The 13,045-nt window shown below is 39.2% G+C and overlaps 3 protein-coding genes across 7 annotated transcripts; all 3 read left to right on the top strand.

Annotated features, from left to right (window-relative positions):
* The first annotated feature begins 218 nt into the window (after positions 1-218).
* LOC135618864 (ethylene-responsive transcription factor ABR1-like) lies at positions 219-2,225 on the top strand. 2 transcript variants are annotated; one of them, XM_065120230.1, is made up of 3 exons: positions 219-334; positions 413-889; positions 1,405-2,225. In XM_065120230.1, exons 1-3 carry the CDS (start codon positions 286-288, stop codon positions 2,115-2,117), a joined length of 1,239 nt encoding a protein of 412 aa, XP_064976302.1. In that variant the 5' UTR covers positions 219-285; the 3' UTR covers positions 2,118-2,225. The 2 variants fall into 2 exon arrangements, with proteins under 2 accessions (XP_064976302.1, XP_064976301.1); XM_065120229.1 differs by having other exon boundaries at positions 1,402-2,225.
* A 557-nt stretch (positions 2,226-2,782) lies between these two features.
* Positions 2,783-12,807, top strand: LOC103994289 (uncharacterized). 4 transcript variants are annotated; one of them, XM_065120234.1, is made up of 13 exons: positions 2,783-3,211; positions 5,400-5,478; positions 5,575-5,631; positions 6,113-6,168; positions 8,706-8,758; positions 8,824-8,922; positions 10,812-10,873; positions 10,943-11,017; positions 11,144-11,227; positions 11,308-11,358; positions 11,437-11,566; positions 11,632-12,179; positions 12,528-12,807. In XM_065120234.1, the coding sequence occupies exons 1-6, from the start codon at positions 2,865-2,867 to the stop codon at positions 8,862-8,864; spliced, it is 633 nt and encodes a 210-aa protein (XP_064976306.1). In that variant the 5' UTR covers positions 2,783-2,864; the 3' UTR covers positions 8,865-8,922; positions 10,812-10,873; positions 10,943-11,017; positions 11,144-11,227; positions 11,308-11,358; positions 11,437-11,566; positions 11,632-12,179; positions 12,528-12,807. The 4 variants fall into 4 exon arrangements, with proteins under 4 accessions (XP_064976306.1, XP_064976303.1, XP_064976304.1 ...); XM_065120235.1 differs by adding an exon at positions 5,293-5,327 and having other exon boundaries at positions 3,074-3,211; positions 8,706-8,922; XM_065120231.1 differs by having other exon boundaries at positions 8,706-8,922.
* Positions 11,135-12,569, top strand: LOC135619523 (uncharacterized). The gene is made up of 6 exons (XM_065121624.1): positions 11,135-11,227; positions 11,330-11,358; positions 11,437-11,550; positions 11,632-11,715; positions 12,080-12,179; positions 12,528-12,569. Exons 1-6 carry the CDS (start codon positions 11,135-11,137, stop codon positions 12,567-12,569), a joined length of 462 nt encoding a protein of 153 aa, XP_064977696.1.
* Positions 12,808-13,045: the final 238 nt, after the last annotated feature.

Below are 13,045 nucleotides of genomic sequence, written 5' to 3'. Positions count from 1 at the left end.
CCACAGAACAATTAGTGAACGGACCACCTTCGTGTCGGCAACACAAAGTCCGATCCAAATTCTCTTCTCTCTCATCTCTCCATCAGCCCCATCACACAACACCACCTACTCCTTCCTCTGACGCAACCTCACCGGTCAAAGGTTGTGTGAACGGCTTATTCTTTCCTTCACACTTCCCCCATTCGTTTTATGGAGTGTCTTGTTGTAGATAAGATCGCCGTGAAGGCATGCAGGCTCGGTTAACGCAGGAGCCATGCTTATCTCCTCCACCCGCAGCTCGGCGTCATGAGAACACGGCCAAGAAATTTCGGCGGGCACGTGTGCCAATCCGATGGTTGTTTAATGGGCCGCGTGAGTTCGAATCCACTTTGTGTGTCTCTTTATATAAGCTGATGTCTTCATCTCCCTGAAGGAGGAGGAGTTCGAGGAGTGATTTCATGCATGTGTCTAAAAGTGGCGAACCCACACCAGTCGTCGGACGGCAGCTTCGCTGCGGCGGGGAGCGATGAGATGGAAGAGGACGCGGCGGCGGCGGGGATGATGTATTCTTCGGTGACGGCCCAGGCGGCGTTGCTTTCGGGTCATCGCCGCTCTCGGGAGACATCCACCATGGTCTCGGCCCTGACACGCGTCATGGCCGGCGAGCAGAGGCCGAGGCCAGTTCCGATGGCTGTGGACTCCATGTCGGCCGTCTCTTCTTCCTCGCCGTTCTCTTACATCTTTTCTCCTCCTCCGTCGTATTCCTCGCCATCGACCGGTGGTCAAAGTGGCGGCGCAAGTAGTCAGACGAGAACGAGACCGGAGCTGCCGTCTCACCTGGCACTGAGGTACTACCGATGTCTTGGCGAGTTCGGGAGCTACTACGGCGGAGCATCACCCGATGTTGCAGGTGTTGTTCTACTTCTCATCCGTTTGTTTTGTTTCTCATCTTGTGATTTCATGTGACCTCTGTTTGAATCCTGTTGGTGTTCCTGCTGTTGCTTCTACTTCTTGGTTTTGTGTTCATGTATTGTTTGGCTCATCTTCTTCTTCTATGATTTCATGTACTTCTTGTATGCAAACTACTGCGTTCATCACTTTTCTTAATGTACATGCAGTAGTAGCAGCATCTGCGCTTGACTCTGTGTTCTTCTCCTTCCTCAATACACATGAAAATAGCAGCATCTGCAGATGTCATTTACGATCTCTAACTGCGGACTTTTGTTGTTCTCTCCTTTGTGAATGAAATCAAATGTGAACCATCACATTCTCTGAACATGCATGCTTTCATCTCTTTCGTGTTCTTATTGAAACATATAGACTCCCATCTCCAAACACAAATCGGTAGTGTGGCTACTGTGTCTCCCTCCCTGCCTTCCTAGTGGAGATTCCACTCATTCTCTATGCTTATTTGATCTACAGCAGTGGAGCAGTATCCACAAGCATTTCTGCCGATGCTGCAATCCCCTGCTCCTGCAGCAGCAGCAGCCATGGAGGAGGCCTCCCCTGCTTCCTCGAACCAAGAGGAAAGGGAAAGGGCGGCGCCGAAAAGGAAGTATCGCGGCGTCCGGCAGCGGCCGTGGGGCAAATGGGCGGCCGAGATCCGCGACCCCTACAAGGCTGCTCGGGTATGGCTGGGGACCTTCGAGACGGCCGAGGAGGCGGCGCGGGCGTACGACGAGGCCGCCCTCCGCTTCCGTGGCAGCAGAGCCAAGCTCAACTTCCCCGAGAACGTCCGCCTTCAGCCGTCCCACTCCGTCGCTCTGGCGGCGCAGGTGCCGCCGTCCAACTCCCCCGCTACCTCTTCCGGCGCCGTAAGCGACTACTTGGCGTACTCGAGGCTCCTGCAGGGCGCCGCGGAGTACCAGAGGCTCCCTCCGGCGAGCCTGTTGGACCCGTTCGTGCACTCTGGCGTGAACGACAGCAGTTCTCTGCCTGCCTCGTCCTTTCACGCCAACTCCGTTCCATCTTCGACTGTTATCTCTCCTTCTTCCTCCTCCTCCTCCTCTTATCCTCCATCCTACGCTTCGAGCACACCAACGGAGCGGCAGATGATCTGGGGCGGGGCGTCGGGGTTTCCTGAGACATCATGGACTCATTCAAGCCAGTTTCCTCCGTCATCTTCTGGGGACAGCTGAAGCCGAGCGTCGGTTCCGTTCCAATGCTCTTCCTGAAGGGTCTGCATGTGCGCGTGTTGTACTATGTAATTTTCCTTTCTTTTGATGCCTCATAATTATTCTTTCTCAGGGGAACAAAAGGACAAAAAAACAATTAAGTTGATTTTACTCGAATTAACAAGTTGATTTTGTTATATAAAAGATGAATAGTGAACACAAAATTCAATCCTTCATCTTACTATCAATTTAGAGCTTAATCAGAAAGCGGATTAATTTTTTATCAATACGAAAATAAAATACATTGGCAGGAGAAATGAATGTCACTGAATTTTGGCATGGATTTAATTCCAAAAAAAAAAAAAAAAGGTTTGAGTTACATAATGTTGCATTCGACATTTAGAGAAATTTTGAATTAGAATTATTAACCTTAAATTAACCATATTTTAGCTTCAGGTGAGATTTGAACCATCAAATTCCACAGCATGGAGGATTACTTTAATGCAATAAAATTATTTTTGGATCTTTTATGTCCTAATTTTTTCACCATTAATCTCATTTTCCTTTAATTTTATCCTTCCGCAAAATCCTAGCCTCTCCAGTCACGTGGAAGACACGTGAATACCAGCTTCCTATCGCGTGCGCAACACGTGAACGCACGCATATAGATAGTCCGTGGGTAGCGCGCCTTTTCGTATTCGATCGCGTTCTTGAGGGTTTTCTGTCTTCGAGGAGTGCGAATACCTGGAGAAGGCGGTGGTGGAGCCGCGGATGCGGAAGGAGAATGAGCGCTCGAGCTCCCGGCACCACCGCGAGCGCGACGGTGGCGAGGATGGCCGGTTGTCCAAGAGATCCAGGACGGGGGAGGAGAACGGCGACAGGGACGACCGCGATGATCGGGATCGCCGGCGCAGTAGCCGGGACGGGGAGGATCGCGACAAGGGTCGGGATCACCGCAGCCGCGAGAGGGGCTACAGAGATCGGGAGAGCGAACGGCGTAGTAGTAGCCGGTCGAGAAGACACGATGGGGGAGTTGACAGGGAATTGGAGAGAGCAAGGAGTAGAGAGAGGGCGAGGGAACGAGAACTTGAGAGGGAGATAAGAGAAAGGGAAAGCAGGTATCATCACTTTCTTTCCTTCCGCTTTTGATGCGTTTTTTTTATTCTTTGAAATACGTGTTACTGGGATTGCCATGAATTGGGGTTTTGATGCATGAGGTCCACAGAATGTGATGTATCGGATTTCTCATTTTGCGATGATTATAGCTTGGTGCAGATCAGAATAGAAATAATGGCTTAAAGTAGCTCTTTAGAGGTTTTATCTTTAGGCATCCTGATTAATCTCAAGCACATCCTAAGGCCTTATTTCTATAACAACAACAACAAAACCAGAAGTCCTAATTATTTGAGGTCGGCTATATGGATCTTTTGTGGCGATTGAGATCCTAAATTATTATCTCTAATCTTTATTAATTGTAAATAAGGAACCACATATTAAAGGGAATCAATGACAAATAGTGTCAATCGTACCAGCTGCAGCACATCAAACATGTTCAGCTTGTTTTTTCTTTGATGCCAAATGCCATTGGAATTTTGTCTGCTTGATTGCACTCTGTGGGGTGTTTTGTGGACATTTGGGAGCTATGGAAACTAGAGTTTGATTCTCAGTGTCAGCAAGGGCTTCAGAACACTTATTATTGTACTAGATAATTCACCATGATAGCAGCTTGGTCATGCTGGTGAATGCATCTTGACAAATGACTCTTATTTACTATTTACACACATTTGTTTGCCTAGACTTGTGTACCTAGGAGGTGTCTTTTGGAGAAGGGAATTAAATATAATAATCAAGGATCAGTACTTAGTTTTAACTAAACCATGCATGCATTTTTAAGTTTGAAAATTTTGAATTATGTATATTATGGACACTCCTGACACCTAATAGGTACTTTTGCAATGTCAGTAATTTTGACCCCATTACAACCAAGGAAGTTGATTTTCATATGTTGTATGGATAAGTTGGATGTTATTTGGAATTATGGCGATATTGAAACTTTGTTTGGTGATTACGGTTCCAAGTGATAGTGGGAAGAGCAAAGGATGCAGCTTTTACATGATTGGACATGGTGTTTCTGCGATGTTGTAAAGCTGTGTTCTAGGGTCTAGTTGTTCATGTTCAAAAATAGACTAAAATAACGACCGCTATGGGCTTGACTGTCTGGGCTTGATACAAGTGTCTTTTTCATTATTGAGATTTTCTACGGTTGATATCACCGGCTTGACTAAGAGCCATGATTTTTCATTGATTATAGAAAAAGTTTGTATGTCTATTTCCCTCTCCTTACATCAATACCATTTATTATTATAATGTGAGCGTGCTTGAGAGTAAAGCTTTTTATGTTGAAGCTTACAACACCATCTTAGCATGAGAGTTGGATGATCGATGCACCCTTTTTTCCATTACGTTCAACATATGCTCTAAAGCTTATGATAGTGTGATTTTGTTGTCCTTGGCCATTAGGGGTGAGTATTTTGTTTTTAAAATGTTTTCCCCAAAAAATATCATGTCAGCATTTTTACAAGTGTAGAGATCATGCAAATACACGTCCAAGTTAAGTCACACCATTTTATCTCTTTGGTCATGTGTGTACCTTTTTTTTTTTTTTTCAAATCCTCTTATTACACATGAATGTAACTATTTTTTCATTTTATTTCTGAAAGTTAAAACAATATTGATACTAATATTTTTGACATGTTGTTTACTAACTACACAAATTTCCCGATCCCTAAAGCCTCTCGGCATCACACTCAAGATATATATATATATATACACACATATATAGGGGGCAAATAGTCTCACATGACATCATCACCTTGTCCAAAATAAACTATGTTTGGCAGATAGTTGGATCAAAGTATATGTTTAGGAATGCTGATATGGATGTGATATATGGACAAATTCTTGATCAAATGTATTCTTGGATATTATGATGCTTAAATATTGTAAAGATAGCATACAAACTAATCTGTTTGCAAATTAGGTATGGTAATAATATTATCATTACATATTATTTTAATATAATATACATCTTTAGGAAATACATGCCTTGAATTGCAATATGGAACTGCATGTATATTGTATTGGCATACACAAATTTGGCCCTTGATAGTGGTTTGGCTGATGCTTTTCCTGATTTTAGATGTCAAGGATCCATGCAATAGCGCTTTGTAAAAGGTGAGGCAAACTTTTAACAAGAGACATCCTAGAAATTTCATTTTGATCTGTTTAAGTGTATCTTTCATGTAGGAGATCTAAAGAAGGAAAAGAATTGATGGAACCTGAAGCTGATCCAGAAAGGGACCAGAGAACTGTCTTTGCATATCAGGTGTGCAGATAAAATTTTCTTTTCTTTTTTCAAGAAGTAACTTTTCATTCATGGACACATGATATGTTTCTGATTTGTTTACTTTGCAAATTGCAGATGCCATTGAAGGTGACTGAAAGAGATGTTTATGAATTTTTCTCGCAAGCGGGAAAGGTTATGTTTCTTTTTGTTTATAATTGCCATAAAGGAGACAATAAATTGATGCTTGTTATGCAATTGATTAAGTTTAGCTGCATGTTTTGTTATAGCATACAAAAAACATATGTAGATCGTTGAATTTGCATACTATATACAATGAAGGTATTTACATATTACCATTGTGAACATCCCACTTTTGTGCAATTTGCTCTTTATATAGTTCCAGCATGAGGAAATTGGAACTTAAGTATACAGGTCATGGCCCAATACAGTATTGTTGAATGTCATTAAAATTCACTTGTCTCATATTCGGGATGCCTGACTTCAATGAGGCTTTGTTGTTGCCCCACATGCTCTTATTTGACTAGTTTGGTAATAAGTAGAAATTTGATTGCTTCCGTTGTTGGTTTAAACTGTAATGAGCATGTTGACCCATGCTGTAACTCATGTCATTAAGGTGAGGGAATGCATTTTTAACACATTTTTTAGTTTTCAGGTGAGGGATGTCAGATTGATCATGGATCATAATTCAAGAAGGTCGAAAGGAGTGGGGTATGCTTCTGTTGTTTTTTTTTTTTTCAAATTTGCAATAGCACATTGAGCTCATTTTTTAATGTAGTCGCTTGCTAAAGTTTCACATGATTCATTTAATTTACATTGACTTGAAAAATTCACTGAGTTGGCATATGAGATTGTTGCAAATTTGTATTTTAACAGTACATTGCTGAATGACCATCTGCTTTTAGAAGAGCATATATATGTTATTTGTAATGACTTACAATCTACTCTTGGTTTCAAGGTTATGCTACTTTCCTGTGAAGTTTGGAGTTTGTCTTTGGTGATTGCTCCAGGTACTTTCTATTGAATGTTGACAAACACTGCACAGCTAAATTGCTTGTGGTGACAAAAGAGAAGATACAGGTGTCTATTGATGTGCTAAATGATAAATTAATCTTGATACATATATACACACCATATTAAACAAAAAGTGGTTTGGTTGTCTTTTTCTGGTGCCCATTTATGTCCCTGCTGGGCCATCTTTATTCATCCATAGATTTCCATTGGCATCACTTGACCATATCCCTTTATCTTGATTAAATTTGTTCCATTTGAATTGCCTCACTTCCAAATAACAGGATGCCTGTCCCATTTATGTGTAAAGCAAAGCTCTCACCATTAACCAGATATAGTGCTTGTTATATTTGTGCCCTATTGATATTACAAGTCATTTCCATCAGTCCTCAGTTCAAGAGGAACTTCACTGTTCTCCCGTGGCCAACTTATGATCTTCATAGCTGCTCATTTGTAGCCATTTGATATGCAGTTCTACAGTTATCCCATTGTTTGAACTTTGAAGGGAATATTATATGAGGGTTTGTGATCACTAGCTATATAAGTGTATGATAGGATAATATTGAATGAAAATCATCACCAACCAACAGTATGTTATTTGCATGACCTGCATGCTTTTGATCACTCTTGATTCTCTTCTTTACTCTTTATTTTGCTTTAGTCATGTGCAACCAGCCTAGTCTGTTGATGGATGTATTCTAATCATATCAATACCTTATTTTTTTGTTAATTAAGTTGAAATGAATTGATTGCATAGCATTGTGTTTGTATCTTTGTGTACTTGTTACAATTCTACCATTATGTGTGTGACTGATGTGATGATATCCAAGATCCATCCATAATGCTTGTTTAATATCGATGTACTCTAATTGCACTCGGTTTTAGAGACGAAAAACATAAATATTCATGTTGTTCCATGCAATATTTAGAATACAAATTAGATGTAGGACCTTGTATTTATATTTTAAGAAGCATATCAAATGTTATAGCTAGTATAACAGTTGCATGATAAACTTGCACATGGAAGTAACATCAATAGCTTTCCCTTTTACGAATTTCGGTTAGCTATTTTGAACTGCCTAGTTCAAGTAAACATTCAAAATTATTTATAGTTTCTATATGGTGATTGCAGTTTTATTCTGCAACCTGAAAGGATATAATCTGGGTTGGGTGTTTTTCACAATCAACTCTCTTATGCCCATTATATCTCATATTGGCTTGTTTTGGGCAATTATATGAGATCATTTTGCACTAGTATTCCTCAAGCGAAGCTTCATTATTAGTGGTATATAATTGTTCAAAACCATTACTTCACCTTTTATTCATTAGGTAACCAATCTCTTATTCCATTTATATTAACAATCTTTATCTGATGTGATCTCAAGGGTTTAAGAGTCATGCTCAAAACCATTCCTTCAGTCTCCTTTCATTCATTAGGTAACCAATCTCTTATTCCATTTGTATTAACAATCTTTATCTGATGTGATCTCAAGGGTTTAAGAGTCATGCCTTTGTAGATGGAAGTTCACTATTAGATGGGTGATCATCAAATTTTCATGAAGATGGATGGTTAAGGTATACAACAAAAATGATCAAGATGAGAAGCAATATATTGTATAGCTCGAAATTATATGTCTATTTTAGGACAAGGTCCAGGAATGTAAATTATTTAGTCTCCACTGTTGTCTTATTACCATAAATAAGTAAAATGAATGGATGCCTAAAATCTCTTTGCTTAGAGATTTAAGCATCTATATGCAAATAAGAAGAATCAAAGGGTACATGTTGATTGCAAGGCAAGGACTAAGTGCAGGCTTGAGTTAATGTGTTAATGTATAAAATTATTTTATATTCCTTCTAATTCAAGGCTTAGATGAAAATGTTTTTGGCTAAGACTTGCTTTGGTAGAACCTGATGCACCTTTGCAATGCACTTAACATGTTAATAATATTTTAGTAGTTCATACATTCGAGTGCAACACCTTTTTGGGATTGCACATGCAAAGTCTCCCTTATAAATCAATAAATAATTTTAGGATGACACATGCAAGAGTTAACTTCGTTTTTTCTTTGTTGATTATTGTATTAATATTTACATAAGCCATTTTTAGAATAAAGCTTGAAGTAGTTGGTACAATTTTGATGTTTATGGTCTCAAAAATCTTTGGTTTTCTGTTTGGACACGTCATTCAAGATTTATAGGGACTCACTATATGTTTGTATATGATGGGATTGCAGCTATATCGAGTTTGATGATGTGATGTCAGTGCCACAAGCTATTGCACTATCTGGTCAGCTTCTTCTTGGCCAACCTGTAATGGTCAAACCATCTGAAGCTGAAAAGAACCTTGTTCAGTCGACTACTGCAGGGGCTGGAGCCACTGGGGCACGTGCTGAAAGGAAACTTTATGTTGGAAACTTGCACTTCAACATGACTGAGGAACAATTGCGTCAGGTAAATGTGACTAAAGGCTGGACTTTTCATAATCACGAAATGGTTAATTATATTACTAGTAAACTTTGAATCCACATGCATACATGCATAAATTCCCAAAAGGAAATTTTTGTAACCTTGTGCAACTTTCACACTTAATTCAGACCATGATTATGCTAGATCTTGCCACTGTAGATCATAGATTGACCTACTTTTGTATACATGATTTAAGGGGGCATTAATAGGGGCCATGGTTTAAAACACTAGTTGTAATGGTGTACAGTGGCTCCTCTTTGCATGTTCAAACTTGTAAATTCTATGCATGGTTGTAATTTTCCAACAAAATCAAAGTACATCATTCTCCAACAAATAATGTTTTGTGTGCAAGAGTTCTTTTGAAGAACTATCATGTTGTGTTACTCATATGTGGATACTGTTCATGGGTCCATAAATCAAGTTTGCAAGAATGCCACATTGGATGATATTCTTTGAATGGCCTCCCTTATTTTTATCTGGCCCCCTTTCCAACCCAAAACCTGCTTCTCTTTCTTAAATGCACATGACAAGGGGAGATACCTATAACACACATAAATAGATCAGACAAATAGAATTTGGCATTCTGTAGAAGTTTCTTGTTTGAAAATGAAAAAAGAGAAATGCGGGTTCTAGCACTTTTCTCTTTCTTAGATACACTGGAAAACCATTTTAAATATGTTTTATTGTTAGAGATTCATTTTGCAAGAATCAAGATACTATCTGTTGTGCAATTAAACAAATTTTCAACATTGATCAAATTTGTATTGAAGCTTTTAATTTTCTTGTGGTTCTTACTGGTGGTTGTTTATGTGCCTTGTTGGCCCCACTGGGAGGTTCTTCGATCTGCCTGTCTGTTGTATTTAATCTAGCCACTAGCCCCATGGGTATCTAACCTTAGGCTTTTGTCACTGCCTGGGATATATATATATATATATATATATATATATATATATTTGTAGCATATGAATTATATTATTAGTAAAAAGCTAGAAAAGCAAGCTTTTATTGTCAAAAATGCCTATTACTTTTTGTTGAAAGCCAAAACCAAAATGGAACTGGACATGCTTTTTATGCATGAAAGAATCCATCAGAATTTTTCTCCAGCATTTATATTTTTTTCCTACACTTTCTGCACAAAGTAATTGACTATCTTGTCTCTTGTTGGTTGTCAACCATTCATTCAGAAGCTTTGGTGCCTTGGAACACTAATTTTGTATAGCTTCTTCTGACCCTTGGATTTGAGTATTGGCATGTATTGTTTACAGTGAAACCACAATCACAATTTTGCTATTCAGAAATAACTTGTTGAGATTTAAAATTCGAAATTCAGTATTGTATGTGAAACTGGGCAAAATTTTGGTTTTTTAAGTTTGTACAACTAGATACTTGCTTTTAAAAATTGCACGGAAAGTAGAGAAAATAAATGTTTTGGTATTTTGGTATATCCTTTCATGCAAAATCTGAAGGGGAAAATTATGCAAAAATAGTACACGAGTGATTTTATAAATTTTCCATCTCTGATGGTTTCTTAAAAAAATGTTGTCTGATCTGAACAAAATCATAAAATTTGTTAAAATTTTCAGGTTATTGAGTGGTTATGGATAAATTTGGTTATGAAGCATGGAACTTGATTTCGCCTAGACCAGTATGTACCGATCAGTATTTACTAGTTTAGACAGTGTGGTCTGGTTAAAAAAAATTCATAACCATATGCAATGCTGATCGTTTTTTCTGCCATATCAACTGCAGAGCACTTATAATCTATGTTTTTTAAGATCTTTCTATCTTTTGGTATTACATGTTTCATGATTTTGCACAAAGTGAAGTGAGAACTTGTTTGTGTCCTTCAATCTTTGAACCTTTTGGACCTGTAGAGCTTGTGCAACTACCAATGGATCTAGAGACCGGTCACTGCAGAGGTTATGGATTTGTTCAAGTGAGTGAACTGTTTACTATTTTGTTCAATCGCATATGCTGTTCACTGATATGCTTTCTGACTTGTTAGTTTGCACAACTTGAGCATGCAAAGGCAGCTCAAACTTTAAATGGGAAGTCGGACATTGCCGGCCAGATTATCAAGGTGGTAACACATTCTTTCAATAAGTCATTATTAGTTGAGTTTTATTTTTTTTGGCTTTTCAATGAAGTCCTCCACTTTGGTCTTTAGTGACTTCAATGTCTCATAATGTTTGTAACGATGTCACAGGTTTCAGCTGTCATGGATCACGTCCGACCGCAGGATAGTGGAACTAATGCTGCTGATTTTGATGATGAAGACGGTGGTGGTTTGGTGAGCCATTTTTTCATTAAATGCCTATTTTCTTAAATGTCTTGGAGTTTATAAGTTGTGAATTCTTTGCTTTCATATAGTCTCTCGATGCTTCTCATGCAGAAACTTGACCGCACTGGAACTGCAACAAGGTGCACTTTCTGTCACTAAGACTTATGTTACATGTCGCTACTTAGACCCTTAATCTGATGTGTACCTGTATTTGTCAGTATTGCTGAGTCACTTGGAGTCTCCATTGTTAATGGAGCACTTCTTAATGCACAGCATGCTTCATCCATTGAGCCTAATGTGCAGCCCAGTGAATGCATATTATTGAGGAATATGTTTGATCCAACAGAGGTATGTGGAGTACCTTCTTATACAAGTATGTTTCCGACATTTCTCTGACTTTCTATGTTTTCCAGACAACCAGATTTTGATATGGAAATTCAAGATGTTCAAGAAGAATGTTCCAAGTTTGACTCTGTCAAGCATATCTATGTGGAAAAGTATGTTGGGTGTTGTTCAAAGATAGATGTGTCATAATGCCTATCCATGTTTTGGTTTTATGCATGTTGTTAAACTGCTGCTGTTTAATCATGTGATCTACGTACTTGACAGTTGTATCGTGTCTATGCGTTGGTGGTACCTTACTTCTCATGCTTACATGTCTCCTGAATCGCAAGAAATATCAAATGCTGGCTAACATGCTAAGAGCATCCCAGTCCAAATGTGACCAATTGATAGATAGATAATTAAGAAAATTGTGATTCCTGCTAGAAGCAGTGATTCAATATGTTTTGAACCTTGTGGTTTTGTTTAATATGTTTGTATGTATGTGTGTCCTTACACCTTGCACTTTCTTTCTTGCAGGAACAGCATTGGTTCGGTGTACCTCCGATTTGACAGTGCAGCATCCGCCGCCAGTTGTCAGGGTGCCATGCATGGCAGAGCAATTTCTACCACATTCATGGTATGTGTTCCACTGATCCAACCTCATCTATAGAGGAGCTTCATTTACCTGAAATTTTAGAATTAGTGCAACGGATACCCTTGAACCAGTCTCATCTCTGATTAGCTGTTACAATGGACTGTGTACTTCTGAATGGAGCTTGTGCACGGATGGATGGAGTCAATCGAAGCCTCTCTCTCTCTCTCTCGCTCTCTCTCCCTTTTTGTCACACACTTGCACGCCAACCACGTGAAGACAGCTGAGAATGAAACAGCATAGCTCAAAACAGGGTGGATGGACGAGTCAAAAAGGATTAGATCAATGAATAGGTAGCTTCTGGAATACTTATGCAGCTTGTGTTTGGTGCAGAACCATAAGGAATATGAAGCTAAATTCGGACGTGGTGCCTGAATTGCTGGAGGGTTAAGATCACACCAACTTCGACTAGTATCATATCCGCGATGGTGGTTTCGGGATGGATGAAAAATTCAATATTGAGATATTTCTTGATTGCTACCGTTAACAACTCACTTGAGGTATTTCGTTTAATTTTTGTTTGATAAGTGAATTGTATCTTCAAGTTTATCTGTAAACACTACACTGGAGCATTTTAACCCTTTGGGAATAGTCAACTTCCATGTTTTCCTCAGGTGTTATGTTTGTTATGTCTTCGGTACATTATCAGTAAAGGGATATGATATTTCTAATTTCGGCAGTTATCTATGACCCGAGAACAGCTTTTATCAGCTAGACCTGATTAAAAACTAAAAACACATCACCATCCTTGCCATCGCTTTTAAAGATGCAGGTAACGCATTCAAGTTTAGGAAAGGGACACCAAAGCCCTTCGTATCCCTGACGGTGCTTTATCAAATCAGAATCAGTTC

Source organism: Musa acuminata, chromosome BXJ2-8 (genome assembly GCF_036884655.1).
Source record: "Musa acuminata AAA Group cultivar baxijiao chromosome BXJ2-8, Cavendish_Baxijiao_AAA, whole genome shotgun sequence".
NCBI classification, from domain to species: Eukaryota; Viridiplantae; Streptophyta; class Magnoliopsida; order Zingiberales; family Musaceae; genus Musa; species Musa acuminata.
This window is presented reverse-complemented; position numbering and strand designations above follow the sequence as displayed.